The following is a 27251-nucleotide window of genomic DNA, read 5'->3' on the forward strand; positions in this document are numbered from 1 at the left end:
ACTTACAAGCATGATGTGAAAAAGTAATATCAAGTTCACAGATTAATATTTATCCATATGTCACTCCTGGGATCATAACGCTTCAGTTTTAGGCAACCTATTATAGTAAGAAAAGCAACTGTATTCCACCTGTTTTATGATTGCTTTACGTATATCTTGACAGATAATCAGGATGATTATTTTAATTTACACTCGATATGCAAATAGATCTGGCAATAACTACATTTGAAGTGTTCTGTGTTGTAATTAGAGCAAGGTGAAAACCACAACAAATTTGCTTTAATTATTTCCTCAAACTTAAAAATAAACGGGCCATTTTCTGCATTCCTTCTTTACACTGAATTGGACTTGCACCTTGCAACTTTCATTTCCCCTCAGGAAACAGGGAGCAGTAACTACACCAAGCAATCAGTATGCGTTCCCTCCAAGATACCAAATCTGGTCTCCACCATCCCCTGTCTTTGGGATTTAGGGAAGGAAATAGAGGATAGGAAAGAAAGATGTGTCAGCCCTTCTTTTTTTCGTCAGTCAGTCTGTGATATATGATAGAGAATGGAGCTGTCAAGGCTTCAGTTGCTCCTTGCTGTTTTCTCCAGCTACCTGCTTGCCTCTACAGCAGGAAAGTGGTACCACAGAAACAGCTGCTTTCCTTCTTCCAGGATTCTGCTGGGAGTAACAGAAGAGACCACGATGGGTAAAACCAGAGATCCACATACATCATCTACTACTATCACCCAACCTCATTATTTCTGGCTTAGCATATGTCTGCTCTGGAAACAGCTTCACTGAAATGAAGGGAATTATTAATGGCATAGGGCAGTAAACAGAGTCATTTTAAGATGATCAGTACTTAGTTGTTGCCTTCCTCCCTGAATCTGTCTTCACCTGGTGAAACTGTGACCTCTTATCTTAATCAGCAGGAAGAACCCCTGAGCGCCTCACCAACTCACTACAAAGTGCGCAGAAGGTAGATTAATCTGCATTGGCTGATTTTGCACAGAAACGTATCAAGAACTCTAATAAGATCCATTATGCTGGCTGCACTGTGAAGATACTAATCACCCCCGAGAGAGTACAAACACTGTAAATCAACATGGTTGCTTTTGCAATAATCATTAGACCATAGCTTAAGGGAACAGTTGCAGACTCCGGCCCTGTTATTATTTGTGAAACTGAAATTAATTTAAAATAATTCTCCAGCAGAGTTGGCTTGCTGGAATTATACATGAACTACAGGCTCTTTTGACCTGAAAAAATATTTTTGTTCCCTTCCACAGGAATGTCATGCATGCTTCAAGGAAACATAGCTTATGTCACCCTGCTGCAGCTGGGACCACGAACTTAATGACTGAGAGGCTGCGAAATCGTCAGTCACACCGATGAGAAGGTACCTGGGCTCTGTGCTGGGCGACAGACCAAAATTGCAGATAAGTTAGACCCGATCTTGCTAATCACTATGCTTGTCAAGAGCCTTCCCAAAGTCGCAATCAAGTCTAAGACTATAAAGAAAATAATAGACCCCAGTGTGGAAATTCTCAAATAATGAATGTGTGCACAGTGTGATCTGATCACAGGTGTTTCACACGCAGTTAAAAAAAAAAAAAAAAAAAGAAAAGAAAAAGTTCTATTTGTTCAACACTGGCTTTGCTGTGAATTGTTCATCCAGACAGCTGTCTGTGTTGTTCTCCCAGTAATCCAGAGAAGTAAAATGTCCTTTTACTAAACTGAACTGGCAGCTAGCATTGTCCTGAGATAGCGCCTGTCTGCCAGCCTCTGCATATTGCTGGGGAAAGTTCTACTAAGAAGCTTTTAAGAGCTACCTTGAATGCTGAGGTCAACTATTGCAGTGGCTAGTGTGCGACTCAAAATTTTGACTGTATGGGAAGGAAACGAAAAAAACCGAAACAAAATAATTGACAACCAACTCCCATAAATTAACAGTTCCTTTTTTTTAAAAAAAAAAACAAAAAAACAAAAAAAAACCAACCAAATATCCCCAAGCAGCATCTTGCTCTGAAAAGGGAATATTTCATGGAATTTTGAGTATGAGTATTAAAAAACAGAGAATCACAGCAATATATAGACAGATTAGAAAGGAAAATCACATTATGTCCGCTTGCATTTAGAACTTATGCACAGCTATGGATTTATGACCACTATTAATGGTTATATTCCTTAAAGTCTGTTTTCACAGACTTTTAACTTTCTTCTTCTAAAGGTTATATACCAAAGCAGGATACTTTTGTGATAAATTTCTTTCTATGAAATTCGTTTTTAAAAGTATATTCATAAAAAGTCTAATCCAAGTTATATATTCATAAGTACACGTATTCACTTTCTAAACAAGTCTTTGCATCCACATCTAAATGAAACCACAATAACTATGCAATACATAAAATTTCTTCTTGTTTAGGGACCTTTTTGTCCTTAGAACTCTTTATTTAGTCCTTTAGAACTCTTTAGTTCTAAATCTACTGGATGGCTCTGAAGCAGAAAATAACCATTCTGTTATGTATTTATTTAAACATAGATTCTTAAATTTCATATAATTTCTTGTATTTATTATGATCTAGCTACCATTTATATAGCTCTCATAGAAATGCTAACACATCACAGAGGGCTGCTCCGTTGATGGCAGGTTGTCTCTTATTTCCACCTGCTATTCTCTATTAAAATAGATAAGAGTATTAAATACATCAGCAACACTACTTAGTGTAATTGCTGTGGGGATGTTATTCAGTCATTACTGAGACACACCACGATGCAGAAGATAGCCCTAGGATGCAGTATATGCCAGGAAACTTTTTGGCGTATTCTGTAAATGAAGCGAAGCCTAGCAAAAGCTAAACTACAAACAAGAACAGTAAGTAACAAAGTGCCTCCTGAGCCACTTTGCATAAACTTGCACTAATTCCATTTACAGGTTGAATTTTGTGGTTTGTTCCACCCCAGAGACTGTGACTGGAAAAGGGAAACGTTCTTCAAAACAGTTTTCATTTTGAATGTGAAAGGATTTAAAAATAGGCACACTTAGAAGTTTTATGTAAAGCCCCTAAACAATGTGTTTTAAATCTCCAAAATTTTTGGGTTTTGGGGTTTTTTTTTAATTCTATTAGGCTTCTAAAATTAAATAATCCATTATTTATACAACCTCATTTCAAATGTTTCATACAAAATATTTTATACAAAATGAGGTTATGAAATGTCCGTACGTATTCATACATACTTACACAATAAAGATCCAATCATCAAATTTTGATTTTGGTCAAAGCAATACAAGCCCTGAGTAACTTGCAATGAGCAAAGACTATAAAGTTAAATAATATGGAAGAGTTAAAACAATTAGGCAGCTCTATTAGAAGGACTGTCTTTTTTATGGGGTAAAAAACAGTGACTTCAGCACTATAAAAATAATATCTAACATTTTCTCATTGATACAGTGGGAAGCAATACCTATAGTACAAAGATCCACATTTCAAAGAACAAAGGTAAATAAGCTGAGTAGACGTAATGTAGTACACCAAAAGTTTGGACCACAATCAGGAGAGAAAAAACCCTCATCTTTTAATGCAATGTTCTTCCTCTTCCACTCAAGTATAAATTAAAGGAGGGGAAAAAAAAAAAAAAAAGACACAAGATTTTCACATACATTTCTATCAGGTCTTTGCTTAAGTCCTTTCCTAAATCAGGGCTTTGGTAAGCAATTTAAGCACAAGAAATGTGATTTATCATCCCTAAGATGTCCTTTTTCCCTTGGGATCTGTAACACATACATAAACCCATTCTAAATATCCTTAGAAATAGACAAATGGGAAGATGTTCAGTGTGATGATAAAGCAGAACAAAAAGAGAAACAAATTTGTGAGAGAAGTCAGTGCTGAAAATAAGGCCACTTGTGAAAGGAACCAAACCACTGAATTTGAGAAAACCAGCAACTGAGACAGAGAGTATAGGCCAAGGAGGTCTGCTCTGACAAAATAATCAGTGCCCCACCTTGTTTTCTAAAAACACAGGATTCTACCATGCTTTTCAATGCAATCAATCCCAGATTATTTTTTCCCCCGTTTACCATACACACATAGCACTGTCCAGCGAAGAAATAGTGTTATATTAAAAAACAATGTATACATCTGGATATTTTTTTACTGCAATTTTTGGAAACAGAAGAGTAATTTTGCTTCATTGCTGGTTCTTGTTACACCTTTCAGTACTGAAAAATGCTTAATAAATAGAGTATGTTTGTAGTGGTTTTTCTAAACTACAATCAAGCTAAATGGATTATCTGGCTGTACAGGAAAGCAGCAAGTGAATGGTGTTGCTTTAATTTCCAAAAGCATGTCTTACCTACCACGTATGAAACTCGCATGACAAAAAATAGGAATGATCATGTAGTGATAAACAATTAGAGCATTTAGAGTCCTACATGTCATTGAAGTGAAAGGTATGTCATAAGCCTGGTTTTCAGCAGTAGTGTACCATAAATTAGACATGGCATCATTTGGTGGTAAATGCATTTGATTGAATAAAAGCATAATAAATGCCTCCTTAATGACATGCATTCTGCAAGATATTAAGCGTTTTTTGTTCTCTACTAAATGACATGGAGAAATTTGATTTTAACAGGGATGAAAGACTCTAAGGCATATTAATATATGATATTTAGGAAAACAACTCAGCTTTGTGCAAGACTTTCAGCTGTGTTTTCTAGGATCTTCCTTTGACTATAGCATAACACCTTTCCAACTCCATTCTTCCTATTCCAAATTAAAAAGAAAAAAATCAAAAAATTAATTTAAGGCATGAAATGGTGGTTAAACAAGGGGAAAATGGCTTTATAAATATGTGACAGTACACGTAGATTTGATCACAGTAAGCATTAGACACAAAAAGCAACACATACCAAAAGTAGGCATGTGGTCAGGGCAGTGCACATATTCCTTATCTCTGCCTTTTCTTCAATCCATTATCATTTTTCCTTATTTCTAAAGTATCTATTCCAGACATCTTGCCTTATTTTCCCCTATGTGTGTTGTTTATAATAATTTGTCAAATACATTTCTGTCTCTGCCTCTAGATTGCATTGTTTTAAGTTATTTGTTATCTAAAACAAAAGACAAACTATTGAAACTAGCAATATGTTTTCAGGGAGAACACATTACAGCCTACAGATTTTCAGAAGTGAATGAGCATAGTATCACTGGAAGAGATAAGAGGCAAATGGATTTTTTTCATGAAGAATTTCTCTGTATAAAATGTACTTAAGACATCTAGACAGTCAGTGACAAAGAAGTCCTAAGGATTCATATTCACAAAACAAAAAGAAAGTGATCTTCTATGATAAATCAATAACAGTAAGAAACAATTAAGTTGCATTTTTAATCAATATTTGAACAGAATTATTTTTAAAAAACGCTAAGTTTTGTATTTTGATACGTGTATCACCTGGCAATAACACACCCAAAAAAGTTTGCATAGAATATTGCACAAAACACTTCTAGTCAACAGGATCTGAAGATGAAAAGCAGGAAAGATAGCAGGTTTTTTTCCTTAAGTTTATTTACTAATAGTGTAGTTTATTCTCACCTAGCACTCCAACAGATTGAAAGAACGCTAATTATGGTCTGCATTTACAACACCTGAGAATACTCTATCGTTTCTGTGTTTTAAACTTGCATTTTTTCTCCTTACTGCATCAGTGTGTAGGAGTTGCAAAGGTACAACAAATTTTTACAAATTTTTGTTGCATATGTTTATTGATGTTTCAAAAGATTGCCTTGCAAGTTATGCGTGCTCATTCATCTCACAGCCATGCATTATTTCTGAAGTGTCTGTATAATGATAGATTATTTATACTCCGGTATTTATGGCACGTGCTGATCTGAAAGTCTATATGAAATTGTCCAAGAAACAGAAGAAATAACCACACTTAACATGAAAGACTATTAGTAAAAATGAACGGCAAAAAAGCCTTATAGTATTGTTTAGAAAAAATAAATGCGTTCTCCTACTGCCTTGCAAATAGAAATCTGACTTTAAGGTTCGCCATTCAAGGTTTAATACTTATTTTTCTGGCTGCACATGGGCATAGGAGTTTTTGAAATATGTCTGTCTGAACAATAAGCCATTGCAGAGCTGCAGTGTCCTGTGGATACTTACACTTCCTCAGAGGGTTTAAAGTTTAAGATATAAATAAATGTGAACTTGTGAAATTTATTCCCATGAAATAATTATTCCCTTTACAATTCAAAAGATATTTTTCTTAGTAAAATTATGTAAAAGCTTATTTTTGTGTGTTTTAAAGACTTATTCTGATAAAATCTTAATGTTTTAGGAGAGTCTTTCAGTGCCACTATTCACAATTTATATGCAAACACTTAAAGAGGGGGCTTGGACAAAGTCACATCGTTCAAAAGAAGGGAAGAGTCTAAGCCCCAGCCCACAATAAGTTTGGAGTCACTAGGGCCCTGTATGTTTCTTTATCAGCAAGTAAGCAATTAACTTCTTTGTAAGCCAGAATAGTGGATGTGGTAACTAAAGGACAGCTGGAGTTAACAGCCAGCTGTGCACCCAAAGTGTGTGGGTCACCCAAGGTGGCATTTGTAATCCTGCTGTTGACTGCCCGTGTACACCCAGTCTCTGTGTGAAGTTAAGAAGAAATCATACATATGCAAGCATACACTGAATAGTATGAAATAGATGTGAACAAAACAAAACAAAAAAAAACTCAAACAACTTTCAGAAGTCAAGGAAAGGAAGAAAAAGGAAAATTAGTATTCCAGGGAGTGGCCTTCTATTAGGTCCATCAGAGTAGGATTTCTCTACACTGAGTTTCTGAAAGAGTAGCATGTACGCATTTTCAGCTTAAGTCTTGAGAGTCTTTAGCACATAAAAGGCTCTGGTCTTCCATCTATTTATTTCACTGATCAGCCCATCTATCCATCATCCTGACTCCTACAAAGGGAGCATTCACACAAAGAAAGATGTATCTGGCTACATGAGGTAGGAAGAAAGAAAACAAAAGGCCTGCAACTTTGTAAGTTCAATGAAGTATCTAGAAGAAAAGAAAAAATCCCTCATGGTGACAGGATAGTTCGCTTCTTTTTGTGATGTTTTAAAAAAATTACTTTGCATTCAGAAAGAATGGATAAATCCAACTGGGGAAAATGTACAAACAGATAATAAAAGAGTATTTGAGGCACAAAATGGTAAGAAGCAACAGCCATATCATGGAGAAAAATTGAAAAGAACATGGAAATAAACCCTCTTCTACAATCTGGTTCTGTTTCAACCAATTTGGCAATGATAACTAGAGAATATGTAGCTACAGCAGAAACCATAAAGCTTCTTAAAACGCAACTGACAAACCTGAAATTTCTGTTTAGCTGAAGCTGCATAAACAATATTCGATCTTCATTATCGCTTTGTGGATGACATAGCATCAGCTGTAACTGTACGGCTTCATGAACAGTCAGGACTACTTCAGAAGTCACTGAAAATCAGCCCAACTTTACTGCTCTGCTAAAAAGGGATAGAACTTGTGACCTATTGACAATTTTCTGATGTTATGATGGTGATATTGGCCAATCACTCCAAGAAAGAACTTGGAAAGTTGAGGTTTAACCAAGGTAAAAAGGATATTTTTTTTTAAGTTTTGACAGTTTAATTGAAATCTGTTTGAAAAAAGTATTCATACACAGCAGTAACCAAAAGCTAAAGGAATTGTCTCACTTCTATTTAAATAATAGCGGTGCTAATGGATTTGGGAAAGATAATTTTTTTGTAATATAAAATAATAGCTAACATTTTGCAGGGCAGTGTACATCTTCAAAATGTTCTACAAGCATTAAATATTCTTCAGAGCATTCTTTCAAGTGAGGTGTAGGTGTTATCTCACTTCAAGGATGGATGAAAATAGAATTAGGGAATTTTGTGAACTACTCATAAGTGCCCCAAGAGGCAGAACAAGGGTGTAATTCAGATCCTTCCAACCTGCCAGCTTTTACTCAAACCTAGAACTACCAGATATCTGAATCTCCCCTCAGATTTGTCTCTTTAACCCACCCAGGATTCTTAACTGGGAAGAATTTCAGTATTTCCCACTTTTGCCTGTGTCCATATCCCATGGACATACTTCTAAAGGAGCAGATGGCTAGCAGAACCATGGGACACCCAGAAATCACAAAGACTTTATTGACAGACAGCCCCTCAGTGCAGCATGTGGGTTACCACCTTCAGAAAGCAGGAAGCCTCCTGTGCATATTGCTCTGGTCTCACTGGGCTTAACTTGATATGTTGCTACAGGACATCATGCGCAGCCATGCTGATGCTGCCTGCTATTCCAGGCATGGTGAGCACCTGCTGTACCAGGTCTCCATGCCCACTCTCTCTCCCCTGCAGATCCTATGGACATGGCAGGTCACCTTGATTGGTCCCAGGCCATGGGAAACACACTACAGGTACCATACACTGCTCACACATACAGGTTTCACTAAATTAAAGGACGTATAGGAGACCCATTCAGATCACACCTCGGTCTTTAACACAAACTCATTAACAAGAAGCATGATGTAAGTTAATTTGAATAAAGTAATAACATTACAAAACAGAGGCATCAAATACTTCCTATGAACATACTGGCTGTGTATTCTCTCAATATGAAATGAAACACCTGCACAGCTGCAATCCGCATCAAGAAAGATGAGGAGAACATTCCCACGGAAAATATTCTAGCTGGGAAAGATCTTACCTGTGGAGCTACATTTTCAGCTCTCTTACTTTTTTGAAGAGTGGGCTTGCAAGTTCCTGAGGAACAGCGATGAAAAGAGTGCAATGACGAGCAGGTGGTATTTCAAACCTGATAGGGCTCACTCTGAGAAGCCATACACTTCGGTGGGTCCTCAGTGCTCCTGTTTTTCTGGGAAGAGAGGTCTCTTTCCTGATTAATACTACGTGAAGCATTGTTACGGGACTGCTCCGTTCCACTGTATTCTCCCAGTGGCCTGTGGCATTACAAACTGACATGAGGTAAATGGTAAATAAACAACCCAATTGCTCCTGAGCCACTTATGTTTCCTTGTAACCTAATGTGTGCAGCTTCCTATTTTCATCTGTCTCTACATACTGTCTCCACATTGAAAGACAAGGGTGGTGGTGGTGCTGATTTTAGATTTAGCTTCATTAAGAACTGAATCAAATCCAGACCTAGTGTAAAATCAGTGCAACCCTGTGAAATACTGTCCCCAGTTTTAATTTGGCAACAGCTTTCAATACATTACTCTGCAGATATAAACTTCTGGTGGTTGTAAATATAAAGAGTACAGTTAAGTTCAAAAATCAATATTAACTTGTTTGTCTGAAACATCATGATATCTTTGAACTGTTTTCCAATTGTATCATTGCAGTGGCTAGAATTTGTGGTAACATTTATGTATGTATAGATGGGTAGATTTTTTTCTTCTTTTTGTAAAAAAAGATCAATATTCTTCAATGATTGAACACAACTACCATTCTGTGTGGCCATTTAGTTACAGGGAGAAAAGACCACTTATGCTCCCTTTTGTCTTATCAAACTTCGGGCATTTATATCCGATTTCCTTCTATAATCATTGGTGAAAACACCATCTGAAGCTGCCTGTCCCTTTCCATGTCTGGCAATCTCTTTAGGAAGTGTGTTCACAATAAAGATGGTGAAACATTTAGTCCTCCAGAAGTTTCAGATTTTAATTTTAAATTAACTTCACTCCTTAGACTTCTCTGAAAATTACAGGTGAATATTGACAAGAATGAAGTCACATATAAATAGTGCATTGCAAGTTATAAATTGCATTTGGACTCACCAAAGATGGACAATTTTATGTATAAACTAATTTTGTACCTGTGCTTTGAGAACTGTTGGGCGGGTTTGTTCCTTATTACTTAATTTCCACATGTGGATGTATAAATACAGGCCAAGCCAACCAAACTCTTATATTTTTACTTCCTATTAATAAAGCCCTGGCATTCTATGATAGTTGATTCCAAAGGAAAAATTGGAACCAACATCCTTACAATAAGTATTTTTGTGATGCTGATTTTTAAGCTAAAAATGTATGCTATAACTACATAGCTTTTCCAAACAATGGATTAAACTACTCTAAAGTTCTTAATGGTGTACAAGGTCGTTCACTTTATTTGGAAATTACTTTGCCAGCATTTCTGACACTGCATAGAACAGAGACGGTAGTAAGTACATAATGTTCTGACATTACATGCTAGATAATGTTGCTATTTTAGGAAGAAATGGTTTTTATGGGTATAACTCACCAAAGACTGCATGACCAATTACAACTATCTTGCAATGTGCAATTCATTGATCATTAGATTAGTAGTTATTTTAGTATTTTGAAAAAAATACAAGCAGGAGCCGGACTATGATCCCCGTCACTAAACCAGCTAAGTTCATACTCCTCAAGCATATTTTTAGGCAAATGGAAAACACTATTCAGAAACACTAAAGGCATTAAATAACTGAATATGTAGTCCAATCGTTGCTGAATTCTCAGAAAATACATAAATGCATATTAAGACTGCTACCTATATCATACATACCTAAAAAAGCCCTTCTCATACCCAGATGGGTTAAATTTCTGGGTACAAATTTGGTTCCTTTCTGAAGTGTCACAGCTATTCCCAGCTGCTCCATTTTGTGTGCTAATATATGATTTAGCTGAAACTGTATGAAAATGAATGTTGCTAGAATACTTCTTTAAGTGTCATTTATTTCTAAACAGTTTCAAACAAATAAATTATTCCAGTTAACTTAGGCAGTAATTTCTATTGATGAAATTAGCTCAAATTCCATCTGCTTCAGGCAGATGCATGGAAAAAAAGCAATCAAAATACAAAGTGCTCTTGCTTTTGATCACGCTATTTCGCTTTCTACATCAGTCTACTTAAGAGGCATAATCCTGACAATGTTATACAAGATCGTTCATAAAAGCAGAAAGAAAGGTAACTCTCAGACCTAATTGCTTCCACTATTTCCAGATGTGAGAGATTTCAGATGAGCTATTAAGAGATTTGCATCATAAGATCATAAGTTTTAAGCAGTTATGAAGGGTAGTTATACGATCTATTTTAGACCACTAATTAAACTGCACCCAAAAAATCACTAAAGATTAGGAATGCAAGATTCCCTCGGCAGTCAAAAGAGAGAAAAACTCTTTCCCCTACTCCATTCCATAATGACTTAAACTATTTAAGGAAAAAAATAGTACTAAATTCATCATACCTTTCAGAGCTTCCTTCATCAGGAAAGTGAACCGAGTGAATCGCTCAAGTCCCACTCCCAAATATCAAATTGCTATAAAGTCCATCTTCAGCCCTTCAACTCATATGTGTGAGAGGGGCATAGACTGAGAAAACTGTTAGCTAAAAGGGAAGAAGGTAGTTCTAAGAAAAGACTTATGTCTAAAATAGCAAGAAGAACAATTAACATGTATTACTATTACACATCTTCTCAGCATTTCAACTGATTTTTTTTCCTCGCAGCAATAGATTCAGAATTATTGTATCAAGCATTTCTATTAGGATACTGAGGTTAAATACATTTGAACTTGGAAAGCATTGATGCAGAGTCAGTGAAGTGCCTATTTCAGGGTGTTATAAAGGGTGATGCTCAATCTGCTGTGGACTGCCCATTCTCACTGAATCTCTCAAAGTTTTAATCTGTTGCTGCTTTTTGTAATAAAGCAGACAGAACATAAGTGAATGCATTCCCCATGCACATCTGATTTCCCCCGACACCCCCCCCCCCCCCCCATCTTTTCCTTTCTCAACACTGAATCCCCTGCTATATTTAACAGGGGACAAGAGGTCTGAAGGGTGCTGAGATGCTGTAAACTTCATAAAACAGCCAGGAGAGAAATTATTCATGCCCCATTTTCACAAAGCTTCAGTGTCAGCTTGACTTTATTGGATTGCAGAAAATTCATATAGGAGCTCAACTGTGAGAGGAAACAAGACTTCATTGGTTCTTCGGCACAAAAAATGACTTGTTCCCCCTTTCACATGTTTGCGAGAGCTGAAGAGAAATATTTGTATCTGATACTTCAACAAATTTTAAACATTAAAATTTCAGCATTTTGTGAAATTAGGCAACAAAATATATCAAGAAAAAAATAGTTTATATAAAGAAAATTTCTAGATGTCCCTTTGATTTAATATCATGATCACTGCTTATTAAAGGCATCCAGTTTAGGGCTATGGCCTAAAGGTTCACATTTCCCATCACTGAGTTTATATTCCAGTTATGGAGAACTTGGGCTAGTGCTTAGTTCCCATGAAACACCGATGAAACCTATATATTATTTATCAAAATAAAATGTCTCAGTAATTAAACAGTTAGCCTCATGAACAAGTAAGAAAATTAACATCCCCCCACTTTGAGAACAGTGCTCTTATACTTAGCAAAACTAATTTTCCAACTATCTGAGCTATGTCAAGAATTGTCTTGGGAGAAAGAGAGGTTAGGTCACTGGTGCTTAGTCTGAGTGGAAGGAACCACAAAGGATACTACCTTGAAGAAACATTTTAAATAAGTGCATAAGACTAAAGTGCTAGGAGGTTCTGGGTTTGATGATTTAGAGAACAGGAAGACACACCATAACACCTCAGAGTATTCATAGTAGTTATATTTATTTTTCAGTAGACTGAAAACAAATAACAGCTGTGCCTCAGAAAACTGAGTCACTACTAGTAAAAACCGCTCTTGACTCCTCATGTGCTCCTGATGCTTCACAAAGTGCACTAAAACACAACATAGCAACCCTGAAGTTTTGAAATAACAAGCATGTCAATGTGATACAACATAGAAGTCAATTATTGCCACAGTTTTATTTATATTAAGCTTGTTTAGGTTTTCCTTTAAAACATTTACGTCATTTTCTTTCTACTTTTGGTCTGAGAGCTGCATTATTAGAAGAACATTTTGGAAAGTAGAAACTGTTGGGTTTTTTTTTTCCTCCTGGATATTTAAAACAACATTTATATGAAAAGCTTTTGCCTTGCTGACTGAGCTTTAGTGTTGTGAAAGATATGCCTTGCAAGTAAAGATAGAATTCCTCTTTATAGACATGCTGTTTCATTATAGCATAGGTTGTTACAAATCCTTTGTCGTGAACAACCCTCTTCATTTCTTCAAAGTCTGTGATCGAGAACATTCCATGATCAGAAAAAGAGAGAAGGTTTCTGTTTCTAATGCATAATGAGTTTCTGTGACCTAGACTATCTAGTTTTGTGCTTTGTTCCTTCAGGTTTGTCGCCAGTATAGTTTAAGCTAAGTTTAACATTTCCTGCTAGCCCGGTCTTGTTAAGATATCTTTTTATGAGAATAATTTTGGAAATACACAGTAAGGATGGAAACACACTTCTCGTGTACAATAACCCATTCATGTAAAGTAACTGTCCTACAGAGAGAATTAAGGTATGAAATACATCCCTTTCCTGCCACGAAAGGGATAGATACAGTGCAAGGGTGGCTTTTGGTTGTGGCATTCTCATAATCTGTAACTCTGGTAGCAGTTTGCACTTGTGAGAATAAGATTCATCCCTCATTCTTCTAATTTCTCTATTTCTTTTCCGTTGCAACTATCAAGTCCTCTACCACAATACTTGAGCAACTGAACTACTTAAACACTACTAGAGATCCCAAAATTATTGTGATCATCACCACCTTTCTTGAGTAACAAAATACAAAATGCTTACGAAAATTACTTTTTAAGCTCAAAACCTGATAAAATTGCAGAATTATTCCAAATTTTCAAATACTTAAAAACTGAAGATAAATGTTTTGGTTCAGAACCACAGGAGGCTTTTGGGGTTTTGCTTTCCATAATAATGCCACACGTTTGATTATAAGTGCAAGTACAAATTCATTCAGAAAGCACTGTGAATTTAACAACAAACATATCCCTTAATGGGGAGTAGCAGTACTGGCAGAAGGAAATCTAAGTACAATTTGTTTTATTTCTGGGGATTATTTTACCTTCTTGATATAATACAACGAACAGCTCTTGGTGCTTGCCTCGTAATCCCAGCACACATGCCTGAATACCACAGAGCGCTGTACTCCCGGCCCCATCCTGACAGGTGCCAACACTGAAATCGTAGCTGCCAGCCCTGATATTTGATCTGCTAATCGTATACTAATCTGGAACATGGGTTCCTGGAACAAGAGAGGCATCGGTGCTTCCCTGCAGCAGATCAGCGTGCCATGCAGTGGGATTGAGTCTGGCAGGAGAGCATTTCCCACATTGCAGCCTCAGCCCAAGAGATATTCCATGTCATAAAACCCAGTGCCATCTTGGGCCACGTGTACCAAAGATGATACTGCTGAGGTCTGGTAAAAAGCAAAAATTCTGGTTTTTTCACAGCCAAACTGTCAGAATGCTCACTGCAGCATTTTACTGCCACAAACTTCACTTGCCAAGCCTGTAAAGCTATCAGGAACCACCTGCATTCAAAAGCAAACTATTCTATGTATTTAGTTTATTATGTCGTTTCACAAACTCCCTGAAAGCCACGAATTAACCATGATAAATGAACACTAAAACATTCAATGCATATTTTGGTGCTATGCAAACTGTTACAATACACTAAGCATTAAAACAGATGAAAATCACTGTGTTCTGCCCAACAATATATTAAAATTTAATAACTAGAAAAAACAGCAGCTATCAAACTAAGAAACACCATTACAAAGATTCTCTCATTAACTTCAGAAAAAATATTTTCGTTAGAATAATTAATATGTATGTTTTAATTAAAAATGAGCAATCAGTTTTACATACTTCTGAGCATCAAGAAGGTTAGGAAACAATACCTTCATGCTATAAATATAAAACAACTGTTTCTTTCTCATCTTAGAAAGTCATCCCAACATAGAACAGAATGTGTAAAGGTGGCAGAAAATGTCTCATATCCCTTAATTGTATCCCTGCAAGTATTTTTTTTCAATGACAGTTTGTATAAAAGGACATATCAACCACATCAGGCTGGGGAAAAAAACCTATTTCAATTCCCCTGGTTAATTGTAACCTCTTCGCTTTACTTGTAATTATTTCGCTCCTCTCCCAAAACTTGGTTTATTAAGGTCTAGCCATCACAGCACGGGTCAAGCAACATTTCTGTTGTTGGGCTTTCTGCCCTTTGTCTGTCTTCCTTTCAGCAGAAAAACCCTGCCTGCAAAGAATTCATAAAAGAGAAATCCGTTTTGCAAAGCAGAATAAGGGTAAAAGTTGAATGAATCACTATAGCTCCAGACTATTTATTTACATATTTAGGTGGGTAATAGTTCCTTGAGCTTGGTCTCCTGCTCTCCTGGAAGAGACATGCTTTGTGCTAGTCACTTGTGAGACTGCAAACTGGACTATTTCCTATACTTTGCACTTTACTGAACGATGCATATAGTGGCTGTTTCTTTCCCCCCTCTGACTGTTGTCTGCATTGGAAGAAATCTTTTCCTGGTCTCACAATTTCTGTGAGTGATCATACCTCTTCAAAGTTCTTAGTTCAGAAATTTTTTATATTTCAAGTGGGGTCGACACCACATCAGGTTATGATTATGTTTTAAAAACACACACCCCCCAAAAAAGACAGCAGGAATTAGTAATGTTAAAATCACTCACCACAAAAGACACAAATAAAAGGCCTGCAGCTGTCCTGACAGTTCAAGCAATCATTCCCAGAAAACTCTCTTTAGCAGAAAGATAAATACATGAGCTATTTCTCCTAACTGAAACATGCTTTATTCTCTAATTACAGGGGGTTATCACCTGCATATAAGTTTCTTGCTTTTATAAACATACCTGAAATACAATGTGTTGAAAGGTGCAGGTAGATAATTGCTTTTCTGAAGATACTGTTGGGGTCAAAAGGAAGCACTTCTCTAATACATAATTATTTTGTTTATTTAGGACAAAAGCAGAGGGAAAAAGAGTAATTCAGATAGCTCCAACTATATGCAGGCAACAAAATCTCTGTGCATTTCTCCAAGTTACTGCTTCCACTACCTGCTTCAATTATTAGCACTGAGTTGCAATGGGAACCAAAATCCCAGGTCCCCATCTGGATGCTGCTCATAGCAGTATGGAAACAGCTCAACAGCTGCCCATTTTATTTGTCTAAGAGTTGTGACTAATGAGTTTAAATGTCTGCAGTAATTTCCACCTGTCCATCCTGACTCTTGCTGACCGCTGCCTCTGCTGCGGGGATCCATCAGCTGCCTGGGGAAGCAGCACCGAATTGCTGCAATTCACAGCCCCACGCGCGCGGAGTTAAGCTGGGACTGTTCCCTGCCAGGGTGCAATCCACAGCTGCTCAGCAGCTCTTTGGTCAGATCTGATCCACCCAGACAGCAGGAGTGGGAAGTCCTAGGAAAAGGGCAGGACGAACAGCAGGCTCAAGAGCCACAGCAGACTTCCAGGCATACTATAAGCAAGTTTCTGAAAAGTAAGATCATGTGCTATCCAGTCATCCACACATCAAAACCTCTAAAATCAGAAACAAAAAAGACACCCCCGACCTGGTTTCTTATTCCCTTTATAAAAGTAGTCATTTATAAAGGTAGTCCTTGATAAAAAAGTAAAATAAACCCCCCGAGAAAAACAAGTTGCCATAGTCTATTTTTACTGTGCTTTTTTATCGGGTCAGCTACCTAGCTTTGTTTTAGTTGCTTCCTTCCTCCATACCAACCAGCTAGAAGTTACAGTATGAAGACTTTAATTCATTTGTTTTAGTGATCAAACATTCACCAAGAAGATAAAGACATGTGGGCCTATGCCACCCAAGGCTGCCAGACGGCGTTCCTCCAAATGAAATTTCCTCCAAATTCCAACCTGTCGGACCACAGGTAATTTGTTCTCCGAGAAGAGAGAAAGCAGTGCTTTTAATCCTCTCGTGACTGTACTCATTCACGGTAACATTTCCCTGGCCATATTCTTCACTGAAATGAAGCTTCCCATAGTGCTGCTGCCATTTAGTTCATTCCAGAACACTACCTGCCGCTCACCCAGCAATCCCATCGGTCAATCACTGCTGCCTCGCAGCTGCTCCCCCCTTTGCTTTTTCTTAGCCAAAGACGACTTGTGCACTTTACAGCACAAGACTACCCCTTCCCTCTGAAAAATCAATCACCGCTCCAGTTCATGCTGCAAGTAAAACTTTAAAATAATCAATTTTGTATTTAAGGTCACCTATTATCTATTTTTTCTTAAGGTTTTTAATACTTCTTGGAGGAGAACAGCCTGCTTTTTTGAAATTCACACCTCACTCATGGCTACTGGTTACAGGTACAAAAATGAGTTAATAATTATCTATAATTGCTAATTATAGACAAAAATCACAGATTCAGAGGGAAAAATGACAAGTGCTTACAGGGATGTCAAAGCTATTGGGAACAGTTCGGTGCAAACCTGCGCTCTGTCAGAAGAAAATCTGGAAGCAGGCTGTAACCAGCACAGCCTTCAGCACACCTGTGACTGTGGAGAGGATGAAGCCTCCATTTTGGTCTCGTACTGCATTGCAATGAGCTCACGTTAACTGATGTTGATGTAGCCAAGCCTGCCACTCCTTTCCTTAGAGAAGGACTCAATATCGTGTGATGTAAGAGCCATCGTCTGCCTAGTTCCAGGCAAGATTTTGTGGGCAACAGAACTGTGGACCGTGCTGTGCTCTAGCCACTCTCAGATGCATACTCTGCAAGGCAATATCAGCAGAGTCCCTCTCCTGATGAATTCTAAATTCTCATGTAAAAATCTACTATTAAAAAGAAAGAAAAAAGTTTAGGTAAGTATTCCTGTAGAAATACAAAATGGTAATAAAGAAATTCAGGACTCTAACACATCCTTTCTCTTCCTAATGCAGAGGCAGCTCTTGAGCATGACTAAGAAGATAACTTGGTCATATTGTATTGCAGCACAACTCTGCTTCAAACAGGGCTATTAAAGCCACAATATGTTTTAAAATCATAAACACTGATTTATAGTAAGGCTTTGAATAGCCTCCACAAGAACTGTCTAACTGCACTATTCTCTCATCTTTGTTCTCCAAGCTGTCACCCAATTACTACAGGACTGAAGCAGACACAACCTATAACTATATTTTCCTCTGAATATCTGTGATCCTGTTAATTTTCCTTATTCTTGGCAAATGCGTAGCTCAACCTCTTCAATTAATATTTATTAACTTTACCTTTCTACATTGAACTTTTAATTATTTAAATGCCTAACACACAGTTCTAGAACTACAGGTTTTATGAAGTGCATACTTTTTCCTGTTGCTCTGGAAGTAGAAAAGAGAAAATGCCAAGTCCAAACTCCTATCCTCAAGATTTTTCAACTCAATAAAGACACAATCTGGTTTAGTAAATGCAATGAATGTCTTGTCTCACAAACTTAATCCATATATGCAAAAGAAAGACACAGACTGAAATACTGTGTTATTTTTATTTGGATCATAAAAAATCCCACCAAACAATTTATTGCTGATATACTGTGATTATTATTGATTTATTGAAGTTATTTTACCCACCAAAGAAGCTGTTTAATCTTCCACACAAAAGTCTGTTTTTCCTAAAAAAAAATAAAAATAATTTCCCTAAAACAATATAGTATTCTCATTATGTTTCTTTATCATTAACTCCAAAATGTAAGAAAAGGCACAACGTATGCCAAAACGTATTCTTCTTATCACAGGAAACAGCTGACATTTAGAAAAAGAAAAAAAAAAAAACCACCAAGCTATTTGTCTTAGAATTTTTTTCTTATTTTAAAAATCAAATAAGTGACAAACGCCCATCTTAGAGCTCACTTTCATACATTTGGAATAAGATGTTCAGTCCTGCATCATAAGAAGCTGTTGATGGAGATAGAAGGCAAATGGGCACAGACAAAAGCAGCAGCAGTGAGTTTCAGGTCCACGCTGCCAGATAAATCTTCCTGTATTGCTATAGGTCCAGATGGACGGACAAACAAAATAACCCTGGCAACTTGCAAGTTAGGCCAAAAATTTTCAAAACTGGCCTTAATTTTCTTTAATTTTGACCAAAAAAAAAAAAAAATTGCATGTTGCCAGTTTGTCATTACAAAATTCTGTGAAAAACATGAATGCTAATGGCAGGTTTTTTTACTTGTATTTTCAATATTTGTCCTAACTTCTCACAGATGAATAAATTCAGCTATAGAACCAGTTACCTCCATTCCACCTGAGAGGGAACATTTTGGAAGTCTTTAAGGACAGCTCTTAGCTATTCTCATTACTGCTTATTAACTTTTTTTTTTTTTTTTTTTTGACACAGAATAAATGTGTTTCTATCAGGGTTCACTGATCTCCATAAAGAATCAGTGCTGCTTAAAGGATAAAACATAGCAGAGTTCAGAATGCTTTTTATATAATCTGATGAAAAACTTTAATGGAAAATAATAAAACTGGCCATGAACTCTCAAAAATATTTTCTGCTAAAAAATGTCTCTTGAAGACCCAGGGACAACTGACTCAATCTAGACTTCCCTCAGGGCATCAGAAAGCTCTAGACCATCTTAAGCAACCACTGAAAACAGAATAGATGAGAGAAGAAAAAACCCCAAACAAACAAAAAGAATCAACAACAAACAAATCACCCTTTGTTAGAAAGAGGAAAATCATTGCAACATCATAAAACAGGGGATCACATTTCTTAAAACTAACCCTGCATCTAAGGTCAACAGGGAAGATGAGGGTTTTTTCAATAACGCAATTCTCTTCAGCTGTCCTTGAGATGATTGACAGAATTAAGCTGTAGGGATGCTCGGAAGATATTTAATGTCAAGTTCAATGGTGAATATGCTAGTATTTTAAGAACAACACCTGTTCCAAAGCCTTTGAATACTATTATCAGTCCCAGAAAACAGAAGGAGCCAGAAGCACTTGGCAAGAGAAACTCCAAAAGATGACTTTTCTCACTTTCAAGGAAATCTCTCTCCTGTCTGCAGTTTGAAAATGCTTTCTTTGTTTCATTATTCCTTCCCTCTTTCTTTTTTCCTCCTTTCTTATTTATTTAATTTTGGATTGAGTGGGCAGGAAACAACATTACTTTGGGAGTGGTTTGTTCCTTAGGTACTCTTCACTTCTAGTCACTTTAACACATAAGATAGCTTGCAAAAATGCAGAACTGCTGTAGCAATTGCCTGTGTTCACCTTTTCCAGGCTACAGCTGATGTAATACATGCAACTTACTTTTCTTTCAAACATATATTACATCAGAATAGTGCTAACAGTAGTTAATGTTCTGTAAACCCATACCTTTCCTGATTTATTCCAATATATTCATGCATATCTATTTGCTTACCCTTCTACATGTGCTTCAAGCAGTGTTTTTGATGTATTTCTATTGTTCTGTTGCTCTGAACTCTGAGCACATTTTCTTTGCATTCCAAAAGACTGGGAATGTGTATAAAATTACAACTTGCATAAACAAAATAAAAATAAGATAAACTAGAAGTTGAATGTATAAATGCAATGATAATAATAAGATAAATATGTTTTCAGAGTAAACTTATTATTCATAGAGATGTTATTAGAGAAGAAAATAGCATTATAAATTCAGAGAAGAAAAAAAGAGAACATCTCTAGTGGAAATCCTGATAATCATCTAAGATTTAGAAACCCTTTAAGGAGTTTCTTTGGTAATTAATTGGCAAAGTATACATTCATTCAAATATATGGCACTTCAAATATACAGATTTGTTTTGATCACTGCACTAGGTATTAGGTTTCTTAGGCTCACATGTCAAATTCTACCCAGAAAAAAATACTGAGAATAGTATCTTGTATGGTCCAGAAAGAAAAAAAAAAATCCTTATTGAATGACTCTTTTCCACTCTTAAATTTCAAATGCTCGTCTTGATTCAAATACAGAGTTTACTTCTGAAATAACAATGTGTATTATTAGTCTAACTTTACACTTATGAGCATTATCTGGAACCTAACACTTGAAAGTGGTGTGATTAATGAATTATATAGCCTTCTTAAGGAATGTGTTGCAGGATTATCATTCTAACTTATTTGTGTTTAGCAAAAACATAAGAGAACACCCCCGCACAACTTGAATACATCAATATTTTCTCTAGCAATAACATGCGCTTTGAATAAAACATACATCAATGACAATTTTTCATTATTTTAAAGAATAATCCAGTGATTGCATATTTTAAAAGGCACACTTCTTTTTCTTTCAGTTGGATCCTTAGGACCAGAACTCAAGAATCAAGAAATGTGGTCTTAAAAGGCCTCTGAACCCCTCCAATTCTGTGTCTTTCAGGTCCAACTTCAGGTCAAGTTACAATCAGAAGTTACTATAGTTGCTGAAAGCAAAGATCACCCAAGTAAAACAACCTTAAAGTATGACATGCTACACCTACACCCCCAACACTTGTGCCAAAAGAAAAGGAAAAGAGTTTTCAAGTAGCTGCTTAATCTAGTCTCTCAGTTACTTCCAGTGAAAAGCAACAGCACAACACAGATGCCAACATCTGACCCCTGGTTTATATTCAAAATCACATTTGCCTTTTTTTAGCAGCAAAGCCACAGTGAGCTGCAACACACACCATGCCTTACCGAGACAAGCACAGAAAGGAGAGCATTTGCTTTCTTTGTGCTTTGAGCCAGGAACAAGCAAGATTTTTTCCTGTGTTGACAGTATACTTTTGCAGTAACAAATACATGAGCCATTCAAACCAACACATTACTTACTTATCCAAGGATATAAGCAAAAGGGCAAAACAAGTCTGCATAACAAAAGACCAACTACATACGTATCCTTGGTAATTTCCTCTATCAGACTCGATCTCTATGACAAAGAACTAGACCACGTTCACTGCACCTCCACTCCTTCAGAGGGACTATGAAGATCACCAGCTTTTCCACTACCACCAGTTTTTCCACTGTCACTGCCTGGAAGTCTCTTTGAGGTTGATCAGTGCTTATTACAACCTGAGTCTTTCACCCTTTTTTGGTCACAGGCTTTTGTCTTTGGGAGGTGGACCATTCTGATCCTAGGGTCTTGATCTATAAAAACGTCCTCCCCTTGGGAAGCTCAGCTGTTGTTTTCCTACACCTGAGGCTGCTGCAATTCCTTGACCCCCTTTGGGGGATTAGTAACATCAGTAGCCAAGATGTACTTTGCTGCTTTTGGAAGTTTGTGTGATAACCATGTCACGATTTAGCTGCATGTTGACTAGTCTAGATAAGACAGTATGCAACCCGAATGAGACACGGAATTTGTCAATTAAGTTGCAGAAAGTGTTAGTACATTGGCTCAACCTGGAAGACCTCACCAATTTGTTTATGAGACAGAAAAGCAAGTGATGGGGGTGGCCAGGGGAGAGCGGGGGAGGAATCTACCCCTGCAATCTGGAGAGATCACTGCATACAGAGGCTTTCAGTTCTGTAGCAACTGCTGATTATGCAAAAGAAACAGCCTGGTTCTACCTGCAATGCCAGTGGAAGTATACTAATATCAGATATGCTTTAAATCTGTTTGTTCTCATCAGGTACCTTTCAAACAGCCCTCAAAGGTAACTAAAGCAACTAGAAAACTGAACCCATCTGATTGGTAAGGACAAAAAAGAAAAGGCGGGGGGGGGGAAGGAAAAAAAAGTTATGAAAGTTGAAATTACTGCTTAGTTACAAAGTTCTGTTTTTTAAGACTCAAGCAAGTTTTCAATTGGAAAACATATCTGAATGTAGAAGTTGCTCTACAAATAGAAAATTATTAAATTATCACCATCGACAGTGAGCAAGAAGGAATTAACTCAGCTTGATCTTCAGACTGACTGATCATACAAGATTGTTAATAAAGATGTGGAAGTACACACTTAACTTAGAAAATAATCACATTTGATAGACACAAGAGATAATTATAGAACTTCAGCTGTCATTTTGTAGTATAACCATATACAAAATTGTCATACTTTTTTAATGCAAATTAATGAGACCATTTGCTGAATCTCTGCTAGCTTTGCTATCTGAGAAAGTGTCACCAATTTTCAGAAGCAATCGCCTCTGGTGTGCATTAGATCTGTTTAAATAAATAAACAGTACATACAGAATACTTATTTATTTTTACATACCTATATGAAAGCAATAGAACATAATTTCCTACCATGCAACCATTTCTGAATGCTCCCCTTAATCTAAATAAGGATGAGAAGCAAATATGTGCAAATTTTCTATTCAAAAGCTTGAAGTGAAACAACTCACTTCAGATATTTAGTTTCATAATATTTGGTGGTGGCGAGGGGTGTAATTATAGGCTTATATTTGAAATATTTTCATACTTGAAAAGAATATTTTGCCTTGAAAATGTGGCAGGGGAAAAAACCCACACCACCAAACCCCCTAAACCACAATCTCCTCATTTAAAATGTTTATCTTTATTTTCTGAATGAGTAATAACCTTACAAACACATTGCTAAAAGGGGAGGCAGAAAGCGTTTGGATGACCTGGTTCTTAGTTATGAGGAGGGAAAAATCCCTTTGAGAAAGCACTGACTTAAACTACAATGCCAGGAACACAAAAGACAGTTCAGAGTTGTAAGCAGATGAAGGTATAATAGCCCCGGCAGATCCAAGGGCTCTGCCATGGAAATCTAGATAGGCAAACCCTTAATGCTGTTCTTCCACATACGCAACACAGATAACAGGGACTTCACCGGAGATCTCTGGGTTTTCCCGCACAGCTAGAAGTCAGCCCAACATTAATCTAATCATATATGAAGAATATGTATGTTTCACATACTTAGTACAAAATATCTACCGTAAGAATTCCGAGCAGCTGAAGTAACTGTCAAGCAGTTGTTTTCTGTAATTTTTTGATATGCATTTTTTCATAACGTGATTTATAATTGCTAATTAGACATAAGTGATCAGAATAGTAAAATTAAGACTTATGTGAATGATTTTTTTGGAAGTTCTGTGCAAAGCAAAGCATATTTTCTAATATTTTCTGGAATCCTTTCTTGCACCGTTGCCCAGAATTAGAATTATCCCTCTTCTGGATTAAAGATGCATTGGTGGATTAGTCTATCACTGATGACAACATAATATATCCTTCCCAGAGGCTTAAAATGAAAGGTCTGTTAACTACAGACTATGTTAAAACAACATCCCCCCAAAAAAACCCTTTGACACAAAATCATATTCTAACATTTAGACATCACCATGTGTAAGATCAAAAGTAGTTTGTAAAACATGCCTCAGGTTCAGTGTCACGTATCAGTTCTACTCCTTTCACAGACTGTACCACCTATAAAACTAGTAAGACATGGAACCAATTCCTGCAAGGGTTAGTCATCAGTATTACTTCTAGTTTTAGCCACTGGAACAACCTGAGGAACACCACCTGGACAACTTAAATGAAAACAAATGTTGCTTTAATGTTTCTACTTGACGCTCAAACACATATACACATTTTACAAAATTATGCTTCCTAATTTGATGATTGCAAAGCAACAAAGGAGATAAGATATTTCTAAAAAAATTGAATTGAGCTATGATGTGGATTGGAATACATAACTTTGTTTCAGGTAACAGTTGGAAGTTGATTCCTTGTTTTACTCTAGCACTCTAAAAGAGATGTTATATTATTCTGTAAATTAAGAGACATACAGCCAGTTTTCCATAGAATAGCACCATCCTCCAAAGTTTTGTTAGATGTGAGGCTATGTGGTTCATAATAAGTCTTCCCCTGTGAACTTCTGGGAATATTTGACATGCTGATAATCATGCAATGATGACTTTTAGCCTCTTAAATATTTAGGCCAAATTGTGCAACACTAACTAAAAAGAAAAAAAAAAAATCACTGCCTGTAATAAAATATAATGTACTGCATTTTCTGGAGGTACTTAAATATCTAATTATATCCTTTTTCAATTACATCCCAGGAAAAAGTAGATGAGTTGTTAAGCATTAGAGATTTCAAAGTAAGACACTGGGGTCTGTTTTTTCTTGTTTAAGAAAAGATCGTCCCAACTGATTTCATAAAGGCCAGTAGAACTATTGGTTTAAAAAATGCAGCTACATAGAATTCAGCCAAGCAATAAACTTTCTACCACACTTATCTGTTGGTGGGATTAAACATTTTTCTACTGTTTATTTAAGAGAAGACTTGCATGTCATCACTAACGTTGCTTGCTAAATTGAATCTTTGAAGAACAATATAGAATTTGTGAAATATTTGTGTGTAGAGCTCTCAGGCTGTGTGCTCCATCCTTTGAAGGAAGCCATTGTAAAGGGGGAGGGTCCTGAGCACAAAGCAGGGAAGAACTGCTTTTCTGGCAAATGACAGTATCAGCAACAAAACTCTTACTAGAGCTGCATGCTTCAATATGCAGTAAATAATACCCATACACTTTATAGAAATAGAAAGGTGGAGGATGGGGGAAAAGGGCTCAGAGTTCTGCAGTCGAAGGAATTTAAAGGTACGTCTAAGTAGTCTTAAGAAGGATTGCTTTATAACAAAGTATCAGTTACATACAGCCCTGAATCATAATTAACCTATGTATTCTTAGAGTAGCAGAGCAGTTATAATGCAGTTCTGTGCTTCTCTGTGATGAATCTCAGCGACTATATCGCTTTCTTGACATTTTACTATTTATTGGTTCAGTAATCACAGTTCGGTTGTCTTAATCACACACTAACTGAACCATTGAGAAAGTACCAATAGATACACTATCTAGAAGATACCAAACCCACCAGATTGCAACGTTTCGGATCGAGAAAGAGCAGACAGCAACTCACGTCTGAGTTTGTCTGTCCTCCACTTTGGATGCCTGCCTTCTTTTTAAAGGGAATTAAAGGGAAGGGAGTTAATTTTGGCCCAGGTCTACTCTCCCCTCTTTTTGTTCCGTTTGATATGCCCGAGCCCCATTAAAGAAGACACGAAACTCCCGGTGGGGGGCGGCAGGGGAGCCAGGCAGCTTCCCGCTGGGGGCCGCGCGGTGCCGGGGCGGCAGCGAGCGGGGCCGGGCCCTGTCCATGGTCCTGCAGCCGGACGCGGCGGCCGGCGCCGCCGCTGGAGCGCCCCGCCCGCCCGCCCCACGGCTGCTGCCGAGCCCGGCTCGCAGGAGCGCGTCTCTTCGGGGAACTCGGTAGCGGGGCTGGGGGCAATAAAGAAAAAACGAATACCCAGCCCTCCTGCCAAAGCCCTGCCCGCGCTGCGAAGCCTGCCTTTCCCTCGCGGCTGCCGGGGGCGGGCGGGGAAGCCCCAGCCCCAGCCCCAGCCCAGCGCACAAGTTCCCCGCGGTGATGCTGGCTCCGGCGGCAGCCCGGCTCGCCCTGGCCCCGGCCTTCCCGGAGCCTCCGCCCGGGGGGTCGGGAGGAGAGAGGAGCCAGCACCCTCCCAACCTGCAAAGCTGTACAGAAGCCAGGCAGGAGAGCGGGAGAGGCTGGGAGCTCGCCTCATTGCCGGCTTCTGGTACCAAGGAAACCCCCGGCGGGCGGAGGGGAGGCTCCCATCGCCTGCACAGTGCCCCCCGTGCACCCCCTTCTCCAGGCGCCCGGCGCCGACGCCCGCTGCCCCAGCCCGGACTCACGTGTGCCGTCAAACCGGGTGGCTATGGTGTCGAGGAAGGTGTTCTGGGGGGCCAGTAATCCCTTCATAACCGGCATTTTTCCAGCCTGGTGCGAGGTTCCCCATCAAAGTTTGCCTACGAGGGTGGTTCGAGAAGAAAGTGCAGAGGGCGCCCGGGGGAAGGGAGGGAGGAGGCGGAGGGAGGGATGGGGAGGAGGAGGAGGAGGATGGGGATGCCGCCGCGCCGCCTCCGGCGCCGGGAGCCCCCCGCTCGTCAGCCCCGGCACGGCAGCGCGCTCCCGCCCCCGCCGCTGGCTGCCGGGCGGGGCAGCCGCGGAGCGCCGCGCACAGGTGCGGAGCCGGCGGGCAGCGGCGCCTGCGCTCCCGCGCAGGGAGGGGAGCGGCCGGCGGGGCAGGGCGGCCTCGGTCCACCCGCGGCTGGAGCGGCCGGGAGCCGGCGGCCGCCCCGGGGGTGCCGGCCCCTCCGCCGCCCCCACCCAGCCGGAGCCGTCCGGATCCCGGCTCTGGCACGTAGGAAGTTTCCTGCGCTGATCTACACGGGTGACACGCACCCCCTTTTACGAGTAACATAAATATTTCAGGGTAAAGCATGGGAAACGCAGGGGACCTTGCTTTGCTCCAAGGAGACACTGCTGGCATGAGTGG

General features: G+C 38.4%; 1 protein-coding gene across 3 annotated transcripts in view; it reads right to left on the bottom strand.

The window, feature by feature from the left end:
• Positions 1-26952, bottom strand: part of KCNH8 (potassium voltage-gated channel subfamily H member 8) — a 195573-nt gene extending 168621 nt beyond the window's left edge. For all 3 annotated transcript variants that reach the window (XM_037386756.1, XM_037386755.1, XM_037386757.1), the window contains exon 1: positions 26608-26952. In XM_037386756.1, the coding sequence (XP_037242653.1) occupies positions 26608-26683 (76 nt within the window). In that variant the 5' untranslated portion in view covers positions 26684-26952. The remainder of the gene's footprint in view (positions 1-26607) is intronic.
• Between the last annotated feature and the right edge of the window lie 299 nt (positions 26953-27251).

The sequence above is a fragment of the Falco rusticolus genome, chromosome 4 (assembly GCF_015220075.1).
Source record: "Falco rusticolus isolate bFalRus1 chromosome 4, bFalRus1.pri, whole genome shotgun sequence".
Lineage (NCBI taxonomy): Eukaryota > Metazoa > Chordata > Aves > Falconiformes > Falconidae > Falco > Falco rusticolus.